This window comes from Hyla sarda, chromosome 8, assembly GCF_029499605.1.
Source record: "Hyla sarda isolate aHylSar1 chromosome 8, aHylSar1.hap1, whole genome shotgun sequence".
In the NCBI taxonomy this organism is placed as follows: Eukaryota; Metazoa; Chordata; class Amphibia; order Anura; family Hylidae; genus Hyla; species Hyla sarda.
The window spans coordinates 11,766,362-11,791,587 of record NC_079196.1 but is presented as its reverse complement, the minus strand read 5'-3'; the positions used below and the strand labels follow the sequence as shown (position 1 = coordinate 11,791,587).

The window sequence follows — 25,226 nt, the reverse complement described above, 5'->3', positions numbered from 1 at the left end:
TCCTCCCCCCCGCCCCCAAATTGAGCCCAGCGCTGCGCTATACTGCCCCCCCCCAACAAAAATTAATTATCAGCCCAGCGCTGCGCTATTCTGCCCCCCCCCCAACAAAAATTAATTATCAGCCCAGTTCTGCGCTATTCTGCCCCCCCCAACAAAAATTAATTATCAGCCCAGCGCTGCGCTATTCTGCCCCCCCAAACAAAAATTAATTATCAGCCCAGTTCTGCGCTATTCTGCCCCCCCCAACAAAAATTAATTATCAGCCCAGTTCTGCGCTATTCTGCCCCCCCCAACAAAAATTAATTATCAGCCCAGTTCTGCGCTATTCTGCCCCCCCCCAACAAAAATTAATTATCAGCCCAGCGCTGCGCTATTCTGCCCCCCCAAACAAAAATTAATTATCAGCCCAGCGCTGCGCTATTCTGCCCCCCCAACAAAAATTTATTATCAGCCCAGTTCTGCGCTATTCTGCCCCCCCCCCCAACAAAAATTAATTATCAGCCCAGCGCTGCGCTATTCTGCCCCCCCCCAACAAAAATTAATTATCAGCCCAGTTCTGCGCTATTCTGCCCCCCCCAACAAAAATTAATTATCAGCCCAGTTCTGCGCTATTCTGCCCCCCCCAACAAAAATTAATTATCAGCCCAGTTCTGCGCTATTCTGCCCCCCCCAACAAAAATTAATTATCAGCCCAGTTCTGCGCTATTCTGCCCACCCCCCAACAAAAATTAATTATCAGCCCAGTTCTGCGCTATTCTGCCCCCCCAAACAAAAATTTATTATCAGCCCAGTTCTGCGCTATTCTGCCCCCCCCAACAAAAATTAATTATCAGCCCAGCGCTGCGCTATTCTGCCCCCCCCCGCCAACAAAAATTAATTATCAGCCCAGCGCTGCGCTATTCTGCCCCCCAAACAAAAATTAATTATCAGCCCAGCGCTGCGCTATTCTGCCCCCCCCAACAAAAATTTATTATCAGCCCAGCGCTGCGCTATTCTGCCCCCCCCCAACAAAAATTTATTATCAGCCCAGCGCTGCGCTATTCTGCCCCCCCCCCCCAACAAAAATTAATTATCAGCCCAGCGCTGCGCTATTCTGCCCCCCCCCAACAAAAATTAATTATCAGCCCAGCGCTGCGCTATTCTGCCCCCCCCAACAAAAATGAATTATCAGCCCAGCGCTGCGCTATTCTGCCCCCCCCCCCCCAACAAAAATGAATTATCAGCCCAGCGCTGCAGCCTATCACAAGGCCGCAGCGATGTTCCGCCTCGCCCGCTGATAGGCTGAGCCCACGGTCATATAAGGAGCTCTGGGCGGATTCTTACATGACAGTGGCTGTCCAGGCATGCTGAGAGTTGTAGTTTTGCAACATCTGGAGGTCGGCAGGTTGAAGACCACTGGTATAGAGTGCGCAACAAACATGAGGAGGGCAGCGCATGCGGGTGACATATCAGTATTTACCCCCATGGGGACAGCGCTGGGCTGATAATTAATTGGGGGGCAGAACAGCGCTGGCGGGTGACTTGTGATTAGTTCCTCCAATGTGGGGACAACGCAGCGCTGGGCTAATTCATTCATTCATTCCCGAGGGGGAGGGGCCCAACTGGTATTGCGGTATGGGTTAAAATTCATATCGTGCAACATAAAAATGTCGGTATTCGGTATGAACCGGTATATATACCGCCCAGCCCTATAGGAAACAAGGAGGGAAATGACAATGACTGCAGGACCAGACTACACAGGGGTTGCTTGTAGTCTGTTACCGTGGTTACAGGAGGAGATTTTTTTAGCCAAAACACTGTCTGTTAAGTTTCTTTATCTTCTTTATCTTTTACTTTAGATGCATGGAAGCAATAAACAAGTTGGTTGCAAAAGTCTACACACCCTTTATTATGTATGCATACCCCCCCCCCCGGACTAATATATAATGATGGAGGGGGGAGGTGTAATCAAAAACCCTTATAGGCCCAGAAGGGTGGTCCGCAGCCCAGCACGCGTCTATCTTCACCTCCTCCACTACCGCCTTCAGGGCTCTTAGTGCCGGACATGGATCCACTGTAATTCCCCGCCGTCCGTGCCTCTCCGGCCATTAGTAAACACATTAACCCTTTAGTTTAAGGCCTCAAGGGTCTCGCCTGCTGTTGTCCTACAATAAAGTCTGATGTGAGTCCTGATGTATTATCAGCCATTATGGCAGCATTTCCAACCGGTGTGCCTCCAGCTGTGGCAAAACTACAGCCGTTGGCTGTCCGAGCATGCTTGAAGTTGTAGTTTTGTAACAGCTGGAGGCACACCGGTTGAGAAACACTGGAGTATAGGGAGAGTTCTGGATGTAAGCTGTTAATGTTTCCATCCCTGACAGCAAGCAGAGATCCTGATATGTATTTAACAGCGGTGTATAGAGGTGGCTCCTTCATGCAGACACATCAACACATTGAGGAGTAAATTGTTGTTATAATATGATGCACACAGGGCGACCCCGCAAAGATGCTAGAAACAGTGCGACCCGCAGACATGCTGGAAACAGGGCGACCCCACAGAGACGCTGGAAACAGGGCGACCCCACAGAGACGCTGGAAACAGGGCGACCCCACAGAGGCGCTGGAAACAGGGCGACCCCACAGAGACGCTGGAAACAGGGCGACCCTACAGAGGCGCTGGAAACAGGGTGACCCTACAGAGGCGCTGGAAACAGGGTGACCCCACAGAGACGCTGGAAACAGGGCGACCCCACAGAGACGCTGGAAACAGGGCGACCCCACAGAGGCGCTGGAAACAGGGCGACCCCACAGAGACGCTGGAAACAGGGCGACCCTACAGAGGCGCTGGAAACAGGGTGACCCTACAGAGGCGCTGGAAACAGGGTGACCCCACAGAGACGCTGGAAACAGGGCGACCCCACAGAGACGCTGGAAACAGGGCGACCCTACAGAGGCGCTGGAAACAGGGCGACCCTACAGAGGCTCTGGAAACAGGGCGACCCCACAGAGACGCTGGAAACAGGGCGACCCCACAGAGACGCTGGAAACAGGGCGACCCCACAGAGACGCTGGAAACAGGGCGACCCTACAGAGGCGCTGGAAACAGGGCGACCCTACAGAGGCTCTGGAAACAGGGCGACCCCACAGAGACGCTAGAAACGGTGCGACCCGCAGACATTCTGGAAACAGGGTGACCCCGCAGAGACGCTGGAAACAGGGTGACCCCGCAAAGACGCTAGAAATGGTGCGACCCTCAGACATGCTGGAAACAGGGTGACCCCACAGAGGCGCTGGAAACAGGGCGACCCCACAGAGACGCTGGAAACAGGGCGACCCCACAGAGACGCTGGAAACAGGGCGACCCCATAGAGACGCTGGAAACAGGGTGACCCTACAGAGGCGCTGGAAACAGGGTGACCCCACAGAGACGTTGGAAACAGGGCGACCCCACAGAGACGCTGGAAACAGGGCGACCCTACAGAGGCGCTGGAAACAGGGCGACCCCACAGAGGCGCTGGAAACAGGGCGACCCCACAGAGGCGCTGGAAACAGGGCGACCCCACAGAGGCGCTGGAAACAGGGCGACCCTACAGAGACGCTGGAAACAGGGCGACCCTACAGAGACGCTGGAAACAGGGTGACCCCACAGAGACGCTGGAAACAGGGCGACCCCACAGAGACGCTGGAAACAGGGCGACCCCACAGAGGCGCTGGAAACAGGGCGACCCTACAGAGAAGCTGGAAACAGGGCGACCCCACAGAGATGCTGGAAACAGGGCGACCCCACAGAGGCGCTGGAAACTGGGCGACCCAACAGAGATGCTGGAAACTGGGCGACCCCACAGAGGCGCTGGAAACAGGGCGACCCCACAGAGACGCTGGAAACAGGGCGACCCCACAGAGACGCTGGAAACAGGGCGACCCCACAGAGACGCTGGAAACAGGGCGACCCCACAGAGACGCTGGAAACAGGGCGACCCCACAGAGGCGCTGGAAACAGGGCGACCCCACAGAGGCGCTGGAAACAGGGCGACCCCACAGAGGCGCTGGAAATAGGGCGACCCTACAGAGACGCTGGAAACTGGGCAATCCCACAGAGGCGCTGGAAACAGGGCGACCCCTACAGAGACGCTGGAAACAGGGCGACCCCCCAGATATTAGATTAGGCTCAGATACGACACACCTTAATATCACCACTGACCTCATGACGCCCCCCTCTCTGCTGTAAGTGGCCACATCCACACGTGAGACTTTGACGTCTCCAGCCACAAGCAGCCGCACGTTCTTACGCTAACATTTCTATACACGTGTTACAGAATTGCGCTACATTCAATAACTGTAATTTTAAACCGTACACAGACAACGCAGACACACGTGACGTAAACGGCTCCTCCGAGAACGATCCCAGCGAAAACTGATCATCTACACAATCGCTCCTAAGCGGTGGCGGTGTGTGCATCACTGTGCGGTAAAATAACAAATGTTACAGGTGACAGCGCTAGTGATGATCATATGTTCTCCCAGTCACACAATGGTGACAAGTGGATCAACAACACACGGGGTCAGGGATGATGGGAGTGATACATTGTATGATAGGAGATTAGATTGTGATCTCCTGGGGTCAGGGATGATGGGAGTGATACATTGTATGTGATAGGAGATTAGATTGTGATCTCCTGGGGTCAGGGATGATGGGAGTGATACATTGTATGATAGGAGATTAGATTGTTAGCTCCTGGGGTCAGGGATGATGGGAGTGATACATTGTATATGATAGGAGATTAGATTGTGAGCTCCTGGGGTCAGGGATGATGGGAGTGATACATTGTATGATAGGAGATTAGATTGTGATCTCCTGGGGTCAGGGATGATGGGAGTGATACATTGTATGTGATAGGAGATTAGATTGTGATCTCCTGGGGTCAGGGATGATGGGAGTGATACATTGTATGTGATAGGAGATTAGATTGTGAGCTCCTGGGGTCAGGGATGATGGGAGTGATACATTGTATGATAGGAGATTAGATTGTGAGCTCCTGGGGTCAGGGATGATGGGAGTGATACATTGTATGTGATAGGAGATTAGATTGTGAGCTCCTGGGGTCAGAGATGATGGGAGTGATACATTGTATGATAGGAGATTAGATTGTGAGCTCCTGGGGTCAGGGATGATGGGAGTGATACATTGTATGATAGGAGATTAGATTGTGAGCTCCTGGGGTCAGGGATGATGGGAGTGATACATTGTATGTGATAGGAGATTAGATTGTGAGCTCCTGGGGGTCAGGGATGATGGGAGTGATACATTGTATGTGATAGGAGATTAGATTGTGAGCTCCTGGGGTCAGGGATGATGGGAGTGATACATTGTATGTGATAGGAGATTAGATTGTGATCTCCTGGGGTCAGGGATGATGGGAGTGATACATTGTATGATAGGAGATTAGATTGTGAGCTCCTGGGGTCAGGGATGATGGGAGTGATACATTGTATGATAGGAGATTAGATTGTGAGCTCCTGGGGTCAGGGATGATGGGAGTGATACATTGTATGATAGGAGATTAGATTGTGAGCTCCTGGGGTCAGGGATGATGGGAGTGATACATTGTATGTGATAGGAGGTTAGATTGTGAGCTCCTGGGGGTCAGGGATGATGGGAGTGATACATTGTATGATAGGAGATTAGATTGTGAGCTCCTGGGGTCAGGGATGATGGGAGTGATACATTGTATGTGATAGGAGATTAGATTGTGAGCTCCTGGGGTCAGGGATGATGGGAGTGATACATTGTATGTGATAGGAGATTAGATTGTGAGCTCCTGGGGTCAGGGATGATGGGAGTGATATATTGTATGTGATAGGAGATTAGATTGTGAGCTCCTGGGGTCAGGGATGATGGGAGTGATACATTGTATGATAGGAGATTAGATTGTGAGCTCCTGGGGTCAGGGATGATGGGAGTGATACATTGTATGTGATAGATTAGATTGTGAGCTCCTGGGGTCAGGGATGATGGGAGTGATACATTGTATGATAGGAGATTGGATTGTGATCTCCTGGGGTCAGGGATGATGGGAGTGATACATTGTATGATAGGAAATTAGATTGTGAGCTCCCGGGGTCAGGGATGATGGGAGTGATACATTGTATGTGATAGGAGATTAGATTGTGAGCTCCTGGGGTCAGGGATGATGGGAGTGATACATTGTATGTGATAGGAGAATAGATTGTGAGCTCCTGGGGTCAGGGATGATGGGAGTGATACATTGTATGATAGGAGATTAGATTGTGAGCTCCTGGGGTCAGGGATGATGGGAGTGATACATTGTATGATAGGAGATTAGATTGTGGGCTCCTGGGGTCAGGGATGATGGGAGTGATTCATTGTATGTGATAGGAGATTAGATTGTGAGCTCCTGGGGTCAGGGATGATGGGAGTGATACATTGTATGTGATAGGAGATTAGATTGTGAGCTCCTGGGGTCAGGGATGATGGGAGTGATACATTGTATGATAGGAGATTAGATTGTGAGCTCCTGGGGTCAGGGATGATGGGAGTGATACATTGTGTATAATAGGAGATTAGATTGTGAGCTCCTGGGGTCAGGGATGATGGGAGTGATACATTGTATGTGATAGGAGATTAGATTGTGAGCTCCTGGGGTCAGGGATGATGGGAGTGATACATTGTATGTGACAGATTAGATTGTGAGCTCCTGGGGTCAGGGATGATGGGAGTGATACATTGTATGTGACAGATTAGATTGTGAGCTCCTGGGGTCAGGGATGATGGGAGTGATAATGTGTACACCACCATATAAATAACAGATGAGAACTAATCTAGTAAATCCCATTGTTAGGCGGCAGCTGTTGCCATGTTGTGCGGCCACCATTTGGCCCGGGCCCCGAGTATGATCCATAGCCGCGGCCTGTGATGCCGTCAGATTGTCGCTGCTATTTTTGTCCCAGACGCATCCCATGAGTCCTACAGAAGATGTGGGGTCTTCCTCTCCACAGGGAGGGTCCTCAACATTTGTCACTAGGTAACAGGATAGCTCACGACCAGGGCCGGCCCCGGCATCTGTCATCTACTCAATGGCCCTGAATGAAGGACAGACCCTGCATTTACCAGGGGCCGAAACAAAGGGCCGCACGGGGGCCGGACTGATGAATCATACCTACAGCAGTGCTCCCTATCCTGAGGAAGAACTACAACTCCCATCATGCCCTAACAGCCTTCTGGAGGGCAATGGGTTGGGGACTGCTTTCGATCTACTGACGGTCACATTGATGGGAATTGTAGTTTGGAAACCAGTTGGGGACACTCACCTACAGGCTCATCCGTGATCGGTATTACAGATTCCAATAAAGTACAAAACAATGTGACGTATACCCGCTAATTTGGATATTTGTTTTTTTGGGGGGGGGGGGGGGGGGTTATGGTGGATCACAACAGACTGCGCAACTTCCACCACTTTTAAGATCTCTGCTTGCTGTCGGCAAATAAGAAAGCAATTATTTACATCCAAAAGAGGGCAAAAAAAACCTGAATCTGACCTAGTAATTACCACAGCTGAGGGTTTGTTACAGTCGTATCCTCTGGAAAGTAAAAAGACAAATGGATCCACTCTCGGAAACTTCCGTTGGTCGCCAAAGAACACAGCTCTATAGGGGGAATTAGATTGTGAGCTCCTGGGGATAAGCCGCCACCCCCTCCCCCCCCCCCCCCCTCTCCCGCCGCACCATCATATTTGGAGCCGCCATGATTTAGCAGGATTGGCGTAAGTAATAGGCCTTACAAGGTCGAGAAAAGAGCGTGGCCCGAGGAGAGGACACATGACAACATCCAGCTGTTGCAAAACTACAACTCCCAGCATGCCCCGACAGCCTTTGGCTGTCGGGGCATGCTGGGAGTCGTAGTTTTGCAATATCTGGACGAAACCTGTTTACTGGGAGTCGTAGTTTTGCAATATCTGGACGAAACCTGATATCCGGTGACTGAACACGCCTGCAAAAAAAATACATATGTTGGAGATTATATATATATAAATATATATATATATATATATATATATATATATATCACACAAACATTTGTTTTTCTTTTTAAGAAAGTCAGGAAATCAGGGCACGCTACGCTATTACATTGCACAAAAATAAAAACGTACACAGTAAGCGCACAGTTAGAAGTACAGACTTTTGCGTTGCCTCTGAAATTCTACGGGTACGTTGAACGATACGTTTTTCATGTAGCAAAAAGTCATAATGTGAACAACAGCCCGTAAGGCCCCATTCACACGGCGATAAAAAAAATTCCACTCGCAAAATTACGGTACATTGAAAACAATGGGATTCTTGCAACGGCGGAAACATCTGCCGCGGAAATTCCGATTCCGGACTCCACAGAAAGAACTGACGTGGGAATTCTTTTTGTGGAATCCACTTGGAAACAAATTTTGCCACCAGCGCATTTCCGAACGGTCCTAGCGTCGACCTAAAATTTTCCGGGAGGACGTTCTGCCGTGTGAATGGGGCCTAACAGTGCATCATCCTAAAATAGAAGATATATGTCACATGACGAGTACATGGCGTTGCCCCTTTACGCACCGGGCGCCACCCGCATCCATTCCTTGCACGTCTCCCTTCCGTTTTTCTCGACTCCCTCAGCATCGGAACGTGGAGCTGCGGTGCAGAGGATACGGAGGGAGCACATAGTGTAACCATGACAACCGCCACAGTCAATCACAGGGAGAACGTCACGCATGACACGACGCCTGGTCGCACGCAGGAGCAGAGCTTCGCGCTCATTGGCTGCGGCCCAGTCATACGTGTTACATACATGAGCGGCGAGGATTCAGTCACCCGACCGACTGAGGGTGGCCATCGATCGTCGCGGCGATTGCACACATACTTTCTGCCAATTAAATCCATTACAATAGGCAACGCTTCGTATCCGCGGAGAGAGCGCGCCGTACAGATCACAATAAGCGCATCTATTGATCGCTCGCTGCCCTTCACACTCCACCGGATGGAGAGTCACAGCCAGCGCAATGGATCTATAGTCACCGGGCCGCGGGCCCCCCACACCAGCTACGCCGGCCGCTACCCCACCAGTCAGCGACTACGTACAGTGTGAGCCCTGAAGAGACATTGCGGGGAGGTCGAATTTATCATTAGGTACATACTTACGCTCCGTATTCTGCTTTTAATTGTCGAAAAATTTTAAACAGCCCGCAAGACATACGAAAATGTAACTAAGAGATTTTTGAGTTTTACTGTTTGACAGGGTCTGACAATATTAAATGCAACTTTTCCATTTTTAAGGTAAAAAAAAGTCGCATCATGACGCCGCGCGGGGGAGTGGTTTATTTTTTAAGCTTATGGCGTAACTTCGGTCGCGCTCTGTGTTTCAATCGTCCACAATGTCGGAGCGCAAGACTTGCTTGAGACTATGACGATGAGGATACGGATTTGCTTAAAGTCCCGTGAAAGTCTATGGGGGGGCAGGGTCACCTCTCAGCCGCTGAGTGGGCCGCCACTTGAGGGTGGGGGACCAGAGCGCACCGAGTATGGGTAAGTAGTGGGGGCCCCATACATGTCAGACCCCCAGCAAGCAGACACTTATCCTGTGCATAGGGGATATGTTACAGTTCCTCTGAGTGCCCCTTCAAACCTAGACCAGTGTGCCTCCAGCTGTTGCAAAACTACAACTTCCAGCATGCCCGGACAGCCTTCGGCTGTCCGGGCATTCTGGGAGTTGTAGTTTTGCAACAGCTAAAAGGCCCCCTGGTTGGGAAACACTAGTCTAAACACTAGTTTTGTTCACACAGCTGAGGGTTTGGTTCAGTGTATCAGCACAGACCAACTCTTTCTCCTGTCCTACACTATACACAGTAACAAACCCTCAGCTGTGAGAACTATTAGATCAGAAGTTTTCAGCCTATGGACATGAAGTAAGAATGTTAGGGCTAGGTTTACACTACGGAATCTCCCGCACTAAGCATCGTCCTCCCCGTAGACGACAACGCATTCCGCGCAGGAATCCGCCAAGGAAAGAAATCCTGTAGTGGATTCCCATTGACGGCGATGAGCTTCTGCTGCACCAGAATGTCCGTAGTGTGAACCCAGTCATTGACAGCAAGCAGAGATCTTTAGAATCATGCGGAACTGGGCTGACTGCTGATCAAGTAGATTGGCACTCATTTAAAGGGGTACTCCGGTGGAAAACTATTTTTTTTACATGAACTGGTGCCGGAAAGTTAAACAGATTTGTACATTACTTCTATTAAAAAATCTTTATCCTTCCAGTACCTATTAGCAGCTGTATGCTACAGAGGAAATTATTTTCCTTTTTGAATTTATTTTTTGTCTTGTCCACAGTGCTCTCTGCTGACACCTGATGCCCGTATCAGGAACTGTCCAGAGCAGCATAGGTTTGCTATGAGGATTTCCTCCTGCTCTGGACAGTTCCTGATACGGGCATCAGGTGTCAGCAGAGAGAGCACTGTGGACAAGAAAAAAAATTTATTAAAAAAATAAAGATTTTCCTCTGTAGCATACAGCTGCTAAAAAGTACTGAAAGGATTAAGATTTTTTTAATAGAAGTAATTTACAAATCTGTTTAACTTTCTGGCACCAGTTCATTTAAAAAAAAAAAAAACGTTCTCCACCGGAGTACCCCTTTAAAACTCATACCCATATCCACAGCATAGGGCAGTGTTTACCAAACAGAGTGTCTCAAGCTGTTGCAAAACTACAACTCCCAGCATGCCCGGACAGCCTTTCACAACAATTGGGGACGCACTGTTTGGAAAACGCCAGCATAGGGGATGCGTCTGATCGTGAGGGGGTCCGACATCAGCCGACCGCCATTTTTTAGACCAGTTTGTCTCTGAAGGTGGGGGCCGGAGCACACAGAGATGGGCCCTCATATTCAAATTGCGAGTTTCCCATCCCCTGTGTATAAGGGATAGGTTTTAATAACCGGAGTACCCCTTTAAGGAGCTTATTTCAAGGCCGGACGAAAAAAAATAGCTGGATCGTGTATCTCTTTTTTCCACAGGGACACGAGCGGCCGATGAACCAGGATTTTTAACATGCCCGACCGATGCGATCAGCTGATCACTGGCCTGGTACACAGTAATAGGGCCCTATGACTGTCGCTGTTGCCCATAGCAACCAATCACAGCCCAGCTTTCATTTTCCCTAGTGCAGACGAGGAAATTAAGGCTGAACTCTGATTGGTTGCTATAGGCAACAGAGAGAGCTATAAGAAATGAAAGTAAAAGTCAGTTAGAGACTCACAGATCTCCTCTCAATGATGAAACTTTATTTATAAACGGAGGACAGACATCTTTAGGCCTGGTCCACTATAGTGGCTGCCATGGATTGAACCTACAAGGCGAAGCCACCACCTGTGCTGTAAGTGGACGAAGACTGAGCGCAACGTAGCCAGAGATCATGAGGGGTCATCAATAACAGTAAAGAATGGCGCCGTCACTACAAGACTGTAAACAACCGGAGAAGAAAACATTTATCAGAGATACAGAGCCCAGGAACAACGACACAAACCACAGTATATCCAGAGCTGCATTCATAATTCTACATCATGTCCTAGACCAGTGTTTCCAATCCAGGGTGCCTCCAGCTGTTGCAAAACTACAACTCCCAGCATGCCAGGACAGCCTTCGGCTGTCCGGGCATGCTGGGAGTTGTAGTTTTGCAACAGCTGGAGGCACCCTGGTTGGAAAACACTGTCCTATAGAGTGCAGTTACATCCAAATCTGATGTAACCACCTTCAGAGCTGCACTCAGAATTCTGCTGTTTCCTCATGTCTTAGCCTCCAGTCACCCCTAGAGCTGCATTCACTATTCTGCTGTTACATCATATCTTATCCTCCAGGCACCTCCAGAGCTGCATTCACTATTCTGCTGTTACATCATATCTTATCCTCCAGTCACCTCCAGAGCTGCATTCACTATTCTGCTGTTACATCATATCTTATCCTCCAGTCACCTCCAGAGCTGCAGTCACTATTCTGCTGTTACATCAGGTATTATCCTCCAGTCACCTCCAGATCTGCACTCACTATTCTGCTGTTACATCATGTCTTATCCTCCCGTCACCTCCAGATCTGCACTCACTATTCTGCTGTTACATCATGTCTTATCCTCCCGTCACCTCCAGAGCTGCACTCACTATTCTGCTGATGCATCATGTCTTATCCTCCAGTCACCTCCAGAGTTGCACTCACTATTCTGCTGTTACATCAGGTGTTATCCTCCAGCGACCTCCAGATCTGCACTCACTATTCTGCTGTTGCATTATGTTTTATCTTTCAATCACCTCCAGAGCTGCACTCACTATTCTGCTGTTACATCATGTCTTATCCTCCAGTCACCTCCAGAGTTGCACTCACTATTCTGCTGGATTCCCATTGGATCAGACTTCACATTTCTCTTCTGTTCCCTGCTGGTTCAGTTTCTTTGCTGTGGTACATTGTGGGACATGTCCACTAATTTAATGAAAGAAAAACAAATCCCCCAAAATGCAATGCACCCCTTTGTTGGGAGTGTGTATGATAGAGGTGACTGAAGCTCTGGATGTGACTGGAGAAGAAGGCATGATGTAACTCAAGGTCACTGCACAATGCTGCTGGTTGCCTTGGAAACAGACAGTGGTTTATCTACCCTCCGCAGACCGTCACGTGACCACCGGTGTCTCTGTGCATCTGGTCCTTTAGCTCCAAAAATATATTGGGATTAATGTAAAAGGAAGCCATGGGAATTGTACCTGCCACACTGGAATATAGCAGCAGAATAGTGAGTGCCGCTCTGGAGGTGACTGGAGGATAAGATATGATGTAACAGCAGAATAATGAGTGCAGCTCTGGAGGTAATCAGAGGAAAAGACATGATGTAACAGCAGAATAGTGAGTGCAGCTCTGGAGGTGACTGGAGGATAAGACATGATGTAACAGCAGAATAGTGAGTGCCGCTCTGGAGGTGACTGGAGGATAAGATATGATGTAACAGCAGAGTAATGAGTGCAGCTCTGGAGGTAATCAGAGGAAAAGACATGATGTAACAGCCGAATAGTGTGTGCAGCTCTAAAGGTGACTGGAGGATAAGACGTGATGTAACAGCAGAATAGTGAGTGCAGCTCTGGAAGTGACTGGAGGATAAGACGTGATGTAACAGCCGAATAGTGAATGCAGCTCTGGATGTAACCAGAGGATAAAATGTGATGTAACAGCAGAATAGTGAGTGCAGCTCTGGAGGTGACTGGAGGATAAGACATGATGTAACAGCAGAATAGTGAGTGCCGCTCTGGAGGTGACTGGAGGATAAGATATGATGTAACAGCAGAATAGTGAGTGCAGCTCTGGAGGTAATCAGAGGAAAAGACATGATGTAACAGCCGAATAGTGAGTGCAGCTCTGGAGGTGACTGGAGGATAAGACATGATGTAACAGCAGAATAGTGAGTGCCGCTCTGGAGGTGACTGGAGGATAAGATATGATGTAACAGCAGAATAGTGAGTGCAGCTCTGGAGGTAATCAGAGGAAAAGACATGATGTAACAGCCGAATAGTGTGTGCAGCTCTAAAGGTGACTGGAGGATAAGACGTGATGTAACAGCAGAATAGTGAGTGCAGCTCTGGAAGTGACTGGAGGATAAGACGTGATGTAACAGCCGAATAGTGAATGCAGCTCTGGATGTAACCAGAGGATAAAATGTGATGTAACAGCAGAATAGTGAGTGCAGCTCTGGAGGTGACTGGAGGATAAGATGTGATGTAACAGCAGAATAGTGAGTGCCGCTCTGGAGGTGACTGGAGGATAAGATATGATGTAACAGCAGAATAGTGAGTGCAGCTCTGGAGGTAATCAGAGGAAAAGACATGATGTAACAGCCGAATAGTGAGTGCAGCTCTGGAGGTGACTGGAGGATAAGACATGATGTAACAGCAGAATAGTGAGTGCCGCTCTGGAGGTGACTGGAGGATAAGATATGATGTAACAGCAGAATAGTGAGTGCAGCTCTGGAGGTAATCAGAGGAAAAGACATGATGTAACAGCCAAATAGTGTGTGCAGCTCTAAAGGTGACTGGAGGATAAGACGTGATGTAACAGCAGAATAGTGAGTGCAGCTCTGGAAGTGACTGGAGGATAAGACGTGATGTAACAGCCGAATAGTGAATGCAGCTCTGGATGTAACCAGAGGATAAAATGTGATGTAACAGCAGAATAGTGAATGCAGCTCTGGAGGTGACTGGAGGATAAGATGTGATGTAACAGCAGAGTACAATAGATGTAAAGCGCGGTCAGCCATTATGATGGATTGTTCTCTTCGTCACTTCACGTCACACAATTCTTATCCAAGTCACCAAATATCCCAACCTGTATGACTAGAGCAGTTTTTCCCAACCAGGGTGCCTCCAGCTGTTGCAAAACTACAACTCCCAGCATGCAGCTGGGAGTTGTAGTTTCGCAGCAGCTGGAGACACCCTGGTAGGGAAAAACTGGTCTAGAGGGAAGGAAAAGACCATCATCATGTCTGGTGTGTTGGAGTCTGAATCAACCTCATGTCTTATCCCAGGCTCAGCCGCCATCCTGGTCCTTACAAATCACCTTCTGTCTCACTCCAGGTTCAGTTTGCTGCTATGTCCTCCATGCTTTGCCCTGCTGCTCTGCTCTTTCTGACTGGCTGCAGTGTATAAACAGGCTCAGCAGGAGTCATACATGAAGAGATCATTACATTACAGCAAGGACAATGGATTGTGGGATTGATAAGATTACAAGGACCCTGCACAGAGATGGAGGGGAGGAGCCTATGTAAAAAGGAGAGGCCTATGTAAGGGGAAGAGCCTATGTAAGGAGGAAGAGCCTATGTAAGGAGGAAGAGCCTATGTAAGGAGGAAGAGCCTATGTAAGGAGGAAGAGCCTGTGTAAGGAGGAAGAGCCTATGTAAGGAGGAAGAGCCTATGTAAGGAGGAAGAGCCTATGTAAGGAGGAAGAGCCTATGTAAGGAGGAAGAGCCTGTGTAAGGAGGAAGAGCCTATGTAAGGGGAAGAGCCTATGTAAGGAGGAAGAGCCTCTGTAAGGAGGAAGAGCCTGTGTAAGGAGGAAGAGCCTGTGTAAGGAGGAAGAGCCTGTGTAAGGAGGAAGAGCCTGTGTAAGGAGGAAGAGCCTATGTAAGGAGGAAGAGCCTCTGTAAGGAGGAAGAGCCTGTGTAAGGAGGAAGAGCCTCTGTAAGGAGGAAGAGCCTATGTAAGGAGGAAGAGCCTATGTAAGGGGAAGAGCCTATGTAAGGGGAAGAGCCTATGTAAGGAGGAAGAGCCTATGTAAGAAGGAAGAGCCTGTGTAAGGAGGAAGAGCCTATGTAAGGAGGAAGAGCCTATGTAAGGAGGAAGAGCCTGTGTAAGGAGGAAAAGCCTCTGTAAGGAGGAAGAGCCTGTGTAAGGAGGAAGAGCCTATGTAAGGAGGAAGAGCCTATGTAAGGAGGAAGAGCCTGTGTAAGGAGGAAGAGCCTGTGTAAGGAGGAAAAGCCTCTGTAAGGAGGAAGAGCCTCTGTAAGGAGGAAGAGCCTCTGTAAGGAGGAAGAGCCTATGTAAGGGGAAGAGCCTATGTAAGGGGAAGAGCCTATGTAAGGGGAAGAGCCTATGTAAGGAGGAAGAGCCTATGTAAGAAGGAAGAGCCTATGTAAGGAGGAAGAGCCTATGTAAGGAGGAAGAGCCTATGTAAGGGGGAAGAGCCTATGTAAGGAGGAAAAGCCTCTGTAAGGAGGAAGAGCCTCTGTAAGGAGGAAGAGCCTCTGTAAGGGGGAGAGGCCTACGTAAGGGGGAAGAGCCTACGCAAGGTGGAAGAGCCTACGTATGGGGGAAGAGCCTACGTAAGGGGGAAGAGCCTACGTAAGGGGGAAGAGCCTATGTAAGGAGGCGCTGGGGGCTTCGGGGCCCGGCCGCGGTGGTGGACGGGCGTGATGTCGCGACTCCGCCCCGGGTGGCGTGTCACCCCACCTCGGATCAAGTCTGTGGGAGGGGGCGTGACTGGCCTCCCGTGGACTTGCGTTGGGGGGGCGGGTTGTGGCGTCACACGGGGCGGAGTCGTGGCGTCTCGCTCGTCCGCCGTTGTGGTCGGGCTCCGGGGCCTCCAGCGTTGCCGGTGTGGGGTGGAGGCCATGCAGGTGGGTGCGCCGGGGACCCCAGCGGTGGGGCCCCGGCGGTCTGGCATCTTGTCCCCTGTCCTTTGGGTGGGGGGTGGGATGTCTGGGGGTGCGGAGTACCCCTTTAAAGAGGTTGCAGGTCTGTGAGAGCCAGAAGTCTTGCTTGTTTGTAGGTGACCAAATGCTTATTTTCCACCATAATTTGCAAGTGGATTATTTGAAAATCGGACGGTGTGATTTTGTGGATGTTTTTTCTCATTGTGTCTCTCATGGTTGAGATGTAGCTATGGTGGGAATTGCAGGCCTCTCGTCGTTTTGGGTGGGAGAGCTTGCACAGTTGGTGGCTGGCTGGATGCTTCACGGTGCAATCTTTATTCCTACATTAGTTTTCAGATCCCGTTTATAATCACTTTGAAACCCGATACAAGGGAGGAGCCTAAGGGGGAAGAGCCTATGTAAGGGGGAAGAGCCTATGTAAGGGGGAAGAGCCTATGTAAGGGGGAAGAGCCTATGTAAGGGGGAAGAGCCTATGTAAGGGGAAGGAGCCTATGTAAGGGGAAGGAGCCTATGTAAGAGGGGCCTACAGTGCTGATAAAAGTGCAAAGTTCACCAACTCTGAATGTGCAGCAAAGCATCATGGTCCCAAGACTCTAATCTATAATGATACTGACCACACCATGTGATCACTACTCTTCAGATATAAACCACCATCCCCATAGCAACTGTGCCCATAGCAACCAATCAGAGCTCAGCTTTTAAATTTATATACTATAATAACCTATTATAGGTGACGGATGCAGATACATTAAGCGTCTCTCAAAATCCTCCAAAACCAATACTGTAATGGTCTCCAACCTGTGGCCGTCCGGCTGGTGTAGAACCCCAACTCCCATCATACCTGGCTATAAGAGTTGCAGCTCTGCAACAGCTGGAGAACCATAGTGAACACTGGTGCCGGACAACAAGCACCGACAGCAGCCATCAAACCTCTCGTGACAGACACAGGGGACGATGCCGGAGATGACATGGAGGCCACAGGCTGAAGAAAAACGGCCACCATCATCATGGACCGGAGCAGCCGCCATCTTAGAAATTTCTCCAAGGTCAAAGGCTTGACCAATACCAGCAGTAATGAGGAGTCACCCAGCTTTCTTATAGTCCTGACAAGGTGTGAGCTGTGTATTATAACTCAGAACAAAGATTTACCTCAGAAAACATGTCCCCACACACGAGGGCTGTACCCCCAGACACATTGCTGCCCCTCAACACAGTCATGGTACCACAAGAAGTCATTATCAACATGGGACCTCCATGGGCCTCATGTGCGCCCCTCCTCACCCGTATACAGGCAGCATGGATACTCATATATGGTACACAGGTCGGGTGGGCGAGGACGGGTTCTTATTCGCTGAAGATCATCAGATCATTCTCAGGCCTTGTTCACACAGAAAATTGAAAAGGCCGAAAATTCTACCTCAAAATCAGCGCTGAGCTCACAGCCGACATCTGTGCACATTTAACTGCGGCTTTCAATGCAGAATTTAAAGTTCGCAATGATCTCAATGAGGGAATCCACGCAGAAATGCACAAAAAATTATGTGACTTTTTTCCACAAAATGGCTTTTGGACACCACATTCTCAGCACGGTGTAAACATTCCCGGAGACTTCAATGAGAAATGTTCTTTTACACAAAACTGCACTGATTTGGATGTGGAAATCACCGTAGATCACATGATGCCATGAAGCCATGTGAACAAGCCCTTAGAAAGGATGGACGCCCTGCTTATCGCATTCATGTCTGTTGCCGGGGGTAACCGGTCCAGGCTCATGTGTAGACGCAGGGCCCCGACATGTCACACGCCATCATCCACTAAATGTAACCAATCCAACAGGATTCAGGGCCCAACAAGGGGCAGAACCACCACACAGGCCCAGACTAGGGGCAATAAGTGTCCCCCCAGACAGCACGAGCAAAACATAGGGGAGCAGAGCGGGATTACAGTATATTGGGGTACATTAATATGATGGGAGGGGGTTACTGTATATAGGGGTACATTAATATAATGGGAGGGGGTTACTGTATATAGGAGTACATTAATATGATGGGAGGGTGTTACTGTATATAGGGGTACATTAATATAATGGGAGGGGTTACTGTATATAGGGGTACATTAATATAATGGGAGGGGGTTACTGTATATAGGGGTACATTAATATGAGAGAGAAAATATTACAATGTATAGGGAGTACATTAATATGATGGAAGGGGCATTACTGTATATTGGGGTAAATTAATATGATGGGAGGGGGTTACTGTTATAGGGGTACATTAATATGATGGGAGGGGGTTATTGTTATAGGGGTACATTAATATGATGGGAGGGGGTTACTGTTATAGGGGTACATTAATATGATGGGAGGGGGTTACTGTATATAGGGGTACATTAATATAATGGGAGGGGTTACTGTATATAGGGGTACATTAATATGATGGGAGGGGGTTACTGTATATAGGGGTACATTAATATGATGGGAGGGGGTTACTGTATATAGGGGTACATTAATATGATGGGAGGGGGTTACTGTATATAGGGGTACATTAATATGAGAGAGAAAAGATTACTGTGTATAGGGAGTACATTAATATGATGGAAGGGGCATTACTGTATATTGGGAGGGGGAGCATTGTATATTGAGACACGTTCCTACAATATGGCACACAGAGGGGAGGGTTACACCAACATGTATATGTCACATACAGACATTGATCAGGAAATGATGGTGACGCTGATACATTCTACATGGGGGGTCACAGTCAGTGGGGAGGTTGGGGGTCCTGTCCCGGTGTATACTGGGGTCCTGTCCCGGTGTACACTGGGGTCCTGTCCCGGTGTACACTGGGGTCCTGTCCCGGTGTACACTGGGGTCCTGTCCCGGTGTACACTGGGGTCCTGTCCCGGTGTATACTGGGGTCTTGTCCCGGTGTACACTGGGGTCCTGTCCCGGTGTACACTGGGGTCCTGTCCCGGTGTATACTGGGGTCCTGTCCCGGTGTACACTGGGGTCCTGTCCCGGTGTATACTGGGGTCCTGTCCCGGTGTACACTGGGGTCCTGTCTTGGTGTATACTGGGGTCCTGTCCCGGTGTACACTGGGGTCCTGTCCCGGTGTACACTGGGGTCCTGTCCCGGTGTACACTGGGGTCCTGTCCCGGTGTACACTGGGGTCCTGTCCCGGTGTATACTGGGGTCCTGTCCCGGTGTATACTGGGGTCCTGTCTTGGTGTACACTGGGGTCCTGTCCTGGTGTACACTGGGGTCCTGTCCTGGTGTATACTGGGGTCCTGTCCCGTTGTACACTGGGGTCCTGTCCAGGTGTATACTGGGGTCCTGTCCTGGTGTATACTGGGGTCCTGTCCTGGTGTACACTGGGGTCCTGTCCTGGTGTACACTGGGGTCCTGTCCTGGTGTATACTGGGGTCCTGTCCTGGTGTACACTGGGGTCCTGTCCTGTTGTATACTGGGGTCCTGTCCTGGTGTACACTGGGGTCCTGTCCTGGTGTACACTGGGGTCCTGTCCTGGTGTACACTGGGGTCCTGTCCTGGTGTATACTGGGGTCCTGTCCCGGTGTACACTGGGGTCCTGTCTTGGTGTACACTGGGGTCCTGTCCTGGTGTATACTGGGGTCCTGTCCTGGTGAATACTGGGGTCCTGTCCCGGTGTATACTGGGGTCCTGTCCCGGTGTATACTGGGGTCCTGTCCGGGTGTACACTGGGGTCCTGTCCCGGTGTACACTGGGGTCCTGTCTTGGTGTACACTGGGGTCCTGTCCTGGTGTATACTGGGGTCCTGTCCCGGTGTATACTGGGGTCCTGTCCCGGTGTATACTGGGGTCCTGTCCCGGTGTATACTGGGGTCCTGTCCTGGTGTACACTGGGGTCCTGTCCCGGTGTATACTGGGGTCCTGTCCCGGTGTATACTGTGGTCCTGTCCCGGTGTATACTGGGGTCCTGTCCCGGTGTATACTGGGGTCCTGTCCTGGTGTATACTGGGGTCCTGTCCTGGTGAATACTGGGGTCCTGTCCCGGTGTATACTGGGGTCCTGTCCCGGTGTATACTGGGGTCCTGTCCCGGTGTATACTGGGGTCCTGTCCCGGTGTATACTGGGGTCCTGTCCCGGTGTATACTGGGGTCCTGTCTTGGTGTACACTGGGGTCCTGTCCTGGTGTACACTGGGGTCCTGTCCTGGTGTATACTGGGGTCCTGTCCCGTTGTACACTGGGGTCCTGTCCAGGTGTATACTGGGGTCCTGTCCTGGTGTATACTGGGGTCCTGTCCTGGTGTACACTGGGGTCCTGTCCTGGTGTACACTGGGGTCCTGTCCTGGTGTATACTGGGGTCCTGTCCTGGTGTACACTGGGGTCCTGTCCCGGTGTATACTGGGGTCCTGTCCTGGTGTACACTGGGGTCCTGTCCTGGTGTACACTGGGGTCCTGTCCTGGTGTACACTGGGGTCCTGTCCTGGTGTACACTGGGGTCCTGTCCTGGTGTACACTGGGGTCCTGTCCCGGTGTACACTGGGGTCCTGTCTTGGTGTACACTGGGGTCCTGTCCTGGTGTATACTGGGGTCCTGTCCTGGTGAATACTGGGGTCCTGTCCCGGTGTATACTGGGGTCCTGTCCCGGTGTATACTGGGGTCCTGTCCGGGTGTACACTGGGGTCCTGTCCCGGTGTACACTGGGGTCCTGTCTTGGTGTACACTGGGGTCCTGTCCTGGTGTATACTGGGGTCCTGTCCCGGTGTATACTGGGGTCCTGTCCCGGTGTATACTGGGGTCCTGTCCCGGTGTATACTGGGGTCCTGTCCTGGTGTACACTGGGGTCCTGTCCCGGTGTATACTGGGGTCCTGTCCCGGTGTACACTGGGGTCCTGTCCCGGTGTATACTGGGGTCCTGTCCCGGTGTATACTGGGGTCCTGTCCTGGTGTATACTGGGGTCCTGTCCTGGTGAATACTGGGGTCCTGTCCCGGTGTATACTGGGGTCCTGTCCCGGTGTATACTGGGGTCCTGTCCCGGTGTACACTGGGGTCCTGTCCTGGTGTACACTGGGGTCCTGTCCCGGTGTATACTGGGGTCCTGTCCCGGTGTATACTGGGGTCCTGTCCCGGTGTATACTGGGGTCCTGTCCCGGTGTATACTGGGGTCCTGTCCTGGTGTATACTGGGGTCCTGTCCTGGTGTACACTGGGGTCCTGTCCCGGTGTACACTGGGGTCCAGGATACAGCCAGACATGGAGGGTCCTGGGGCTGATGGATACATTGTATGGAGGGAGAAGCTGGATAAATTGTAGCTATGAGAGATTTGATGTGTTATGGGGGATTCTATGGATTATTAATATGAAAGGTCAGGAGGGACCACGTTCATCCATCATGGGGGGGACTGATAAATTGTATATTCGGATGGGGGGGGGGGTTGAGAAGCATTATGTAGGACTGATATATTGTATGGTGGGGGTGGTGATAAATATTTTCATGGGGACAGTGAAAGACTCTATGATGGGGGTTGTAATACAGTGTATGAATGTATGATGGGGGTTGTAATGCAGTGTATGATGGGGGTTGTAATACAGTGTATGATTGTATAATGGGGGTTGTAATGCAGTGTATGATTGTATGATGGAGGTTGTAATGCAGTGTATGATTGTATGATGGGGGTTGTAATGCAGTGTATGATTGTATGATGGGGGTTGTAATGCAGTGTATGATGGGGGTTGTAATACAGTGTATGAATGTATGATGGGGGTTGTAATACAATGTATGATTGTATGATGGGGGTTGTAATGCAGTGTATGATTGTATGATGGGCGTTGTAATGCAGTGTATGATTGTATTATGGGGGTTGTAATGCAGTGTATGATTGTATGATGGGGGTTGTAATGCAGTGTATGATTGTATTATGGGGGTTGTAATGCAGTGTATGATTGTATGATGGGGGTTGTAATGTAGTATATGATTGTATAATGGGGGTTGTAATACAGTGTATGATTGTATGATGGGGGTTGTAATGCAGTGTATGATTGTATGATGGGGGTTGTAATACTGTGTATGAAGGGGGTTGTAATGCAGTGTATGATTGTATGATGGGGGTTGTAATGCAGTGTATGATTGTATAATGGGGGTTGTAATACAGTGTATGATTGTACAATGGGGGTTGTAATACAGTGTATGATTGTATGATGGGGGTTGTAATACAGTGTATGATTGTATGATGGGGGTTGTAATACAGTGAATGATTGTATAATGGGGGTTGTAATGCAGTGTATGATGGGGGTTGTAATGCAGTGTATGATTGTATGATGGGGGTTGTAATGCAGTGTATGATGGGGGTTGTAATGCAGTGTATCATTGTATGATAGGGGTTGTAATGCAGTGTATGATTGTACGATGGGGGTTGTAATACAGTGTATGATGGGGGTTGTAATGCAGTGTATGATTGTATGATGGGGGTTGTAATGCAGTGTATGATTGTATGATGGGGGTTGTAATGCAGTGTATGATTGTATGATGGGGGTTGTAATGCAGTGTATGATTTTATGATGGGGGTTGTAATACAGTGTATGATTGTATGATGGGGGTTGTAATACAGTGTATGATTGTATGATGGGGGTTGTAATGCAGTGTATGATTGTATGATGGGGGTTGTAATACAGTGTATGATTGTATGATGGGGGTTGTAATGCAGTGTATGATTGTATGATGGGGGTTGTAATGCAGTGTATGATTGTATGATGGGGGTTGTAATGCAGTGTATGATTTTATGATGGGGGTTGTAATACAGTGTATGATTGTATGATGGGGGTTGTAATACAGTGTATGATTGTATGATGGGGGTTGTAATGCAGTGTATGATTGTATGATGGGGGTTGTAATACAGTGTATGATTGTATGATGGGGGTTGTAATGCAGTGTATGATTGTATGATGGGGGTTGTAATGCAGTGTATGATTGTATGATGGGGGTTGTAATGCAGTGTATGCTTGTATGATGGGGGTTGTAATACAGTGTATGATTGTATGATGGGGGCTGTAATACAGTGTCTGATTGTATGATGAGGGTTGTAATACAGTGTATGATTGCATATTGGGGGTTGTAATGCAGTGTATGATGGGGGTTGTAATACAGTGTATGATTGTATGATGGGGGTTGTAATGCAGTGTATGATTGTATAATGGGGGTTGTAATGCAGTGTATGATTGTATGATGAGGGTTGTAATACAGTGTATGATTGTATGATGGGGGTTGTAATGCAGTGTATGATTGTATAATGGGGGTTGTAATGCAGTGTATGATTGTATGATGGGGGTTGTAATGCAGTGTATGATTTTATGATGGGGGTTGTAATACAGTGTATGATTGTATGATGAGGGTTGTAATACAGTGTATGATTGTATGATGAGGGTTGTAATACAGTGTCTGATAGTATGATGAGGGTTGTAATTCAGTGTATGATTGTATGATGGGGGTTGTAATACAGTGTATGATTGTATGATGGGGGTTGTAATACAGTGTATGATTGTATAATGGGCGTTGTAATACAGTGTATGATTGTATGATGAGGGTTGTAATACAGTGTCTGATAGTATGATGAGGGTTGTAATTCAGTGTATGATTGTATGATGAGGGTTGTAATACAGTGTATGATTGTATGATGAGGGTTGTAATACAGTGTCTGATTGTATGATGGGGGTTGTAATGCAGTGTATGATTGTATGATGAGGGTTGTAATACAGTGTCTGATAGTATGATGAGGGTTGTAATTCAGTGTATGATTGTATGATGAGGGTTGTAATACAGTGTATGATTGTATGATGGGGGTTGTAATACAGTGTATGATTGTATGATGAGGGTTGTAATACAGTGTATGATTGTATGATGAGGGTTGTAATGCAGTGTATGATTGTATGATGAGGGTTGTAGTACAATGTATGGGCGGGGGGCTGTCCATTCATACAGATCAGCCCGTGCAGCGCCCCCTTCCCCCGGAGCAGGACCCCCGTTCCTCCCTGCCCCCCAGCAGCGCCCCCCGCCCGGGCCTCGGCTCCTACCTGTCCGGAAAAACGCGTCCACCTCGGTATCAGTGCCGCCTCCGCCGCCGCCATCCTCCGTGCCCTCCGCCGCGTTCATGGCTGCAGCCGCCGGGGCCGGGGAGCTCGATCCTCCGGGGGGCTCCACGGTGTGTGCGGTCAGTGAGGGGCGCTCCCCGGCTCCATCTCCCGTGTAATGTTCAGATGTAGTGCCGCCCGGACCCAGCTCAGCCCCAGCCTCTGCCTCCCCTCCTCCTCCTCCTCCTATTGTTCACATCCTGCGCCCCCCTCCTCCTGCCACCCATGTGACTGTCACATCCTGGGGGGCTCCTGCACTATTATACCCCTATATCATCCAGGAATACCCCCCTCCTCCTGACACCCATGTGACTGTCACATCCTGGGGGGCTCCTGTACTATTATACCCTTATATCATCCAGGAATACCCCCCTCCTCCTGCCACCCATGTGACTGTCACATCCTGGGGGGCTCCTGGACTATTATACCCCTATATCATCCAGGAATACCCCCCTCCTCCTGACACCCATGTGACTGTCACATCCTGGGGGGCTCCTGGACTATTATACCCCTATATCATCCAGGAATACCCCCCTCCTCCTGACACCCATGTGACTGTCACATCCTGGGGGGCTCCTGCACTATTATACCCCTATATCATCCAGGAATACCCCCCTCCTCCTGACACCCATGTGACTGTCACATCCTGGGGGGCTCCTGGACTATTATACCCCTATATCATCCAGGAATACCCCCCTCCTCCTGCCACCCATGTGACTGTCACATCCTGGGGGGCTCCTGCACTATTATACCCCTATATCATCCAGGAATACCCCCCTCCTCCTGACACCCATGTGACTGTCACATCCTGGGGGGCTCCTGTACTATTATACCCCTATATCATCCAGGAATACCCCCCTCCTCCTGCCACCCATGTGACTGTCACATCCTGGGGGGCTCCTGCACTATTATACCCCT

General features: G+C 49.6%; 1 protein-coding gene and 1 long non-coding RNA gene across 7 annotated transcripts in view; both read right to left on the bottom strand.

Annotated features, from left to right (window-relative positions):
- KALRN (kalirin RhoGEF kinase) overlaps positions 1-24,468 on the bottom strand; it is a 353,691-nt gene extending 329,223 nt beyond the window's left edge. For all 6 annotated transcript variants that reach the window (XM_056535719.1, XM_056535720.1, XM_056535723.1 and 3 more), the window contains exon 1: positions 24,252-24,468. In XM_056535719.1, coding sequence (XP_056391694.1) covers positions 24,252-24,330 — 79 coding nt within the window. In that variant the 5' untranslated portion in view covers positions 24,331-24,468. The remainder of the gene's footprint in view (positions 1-24,251) is intronic.
- Positions 11,305-16,812, bottom strand: LOC130284859 (uncharacterized). Its single transcript, XR_008847164.1, has 3 exons — positions 16,761-16,812; positions 14,613-14,688; positions 11,305-11,486 (listed from the first exon to the last, which is right to left on the bottom strand). It is a non-coding gene; the product is annotated as an uncharacterized LOC130284859 (long non-coding RNA).
- Positions 24,469-25,226: the final 758 nt, after the last annotated feature.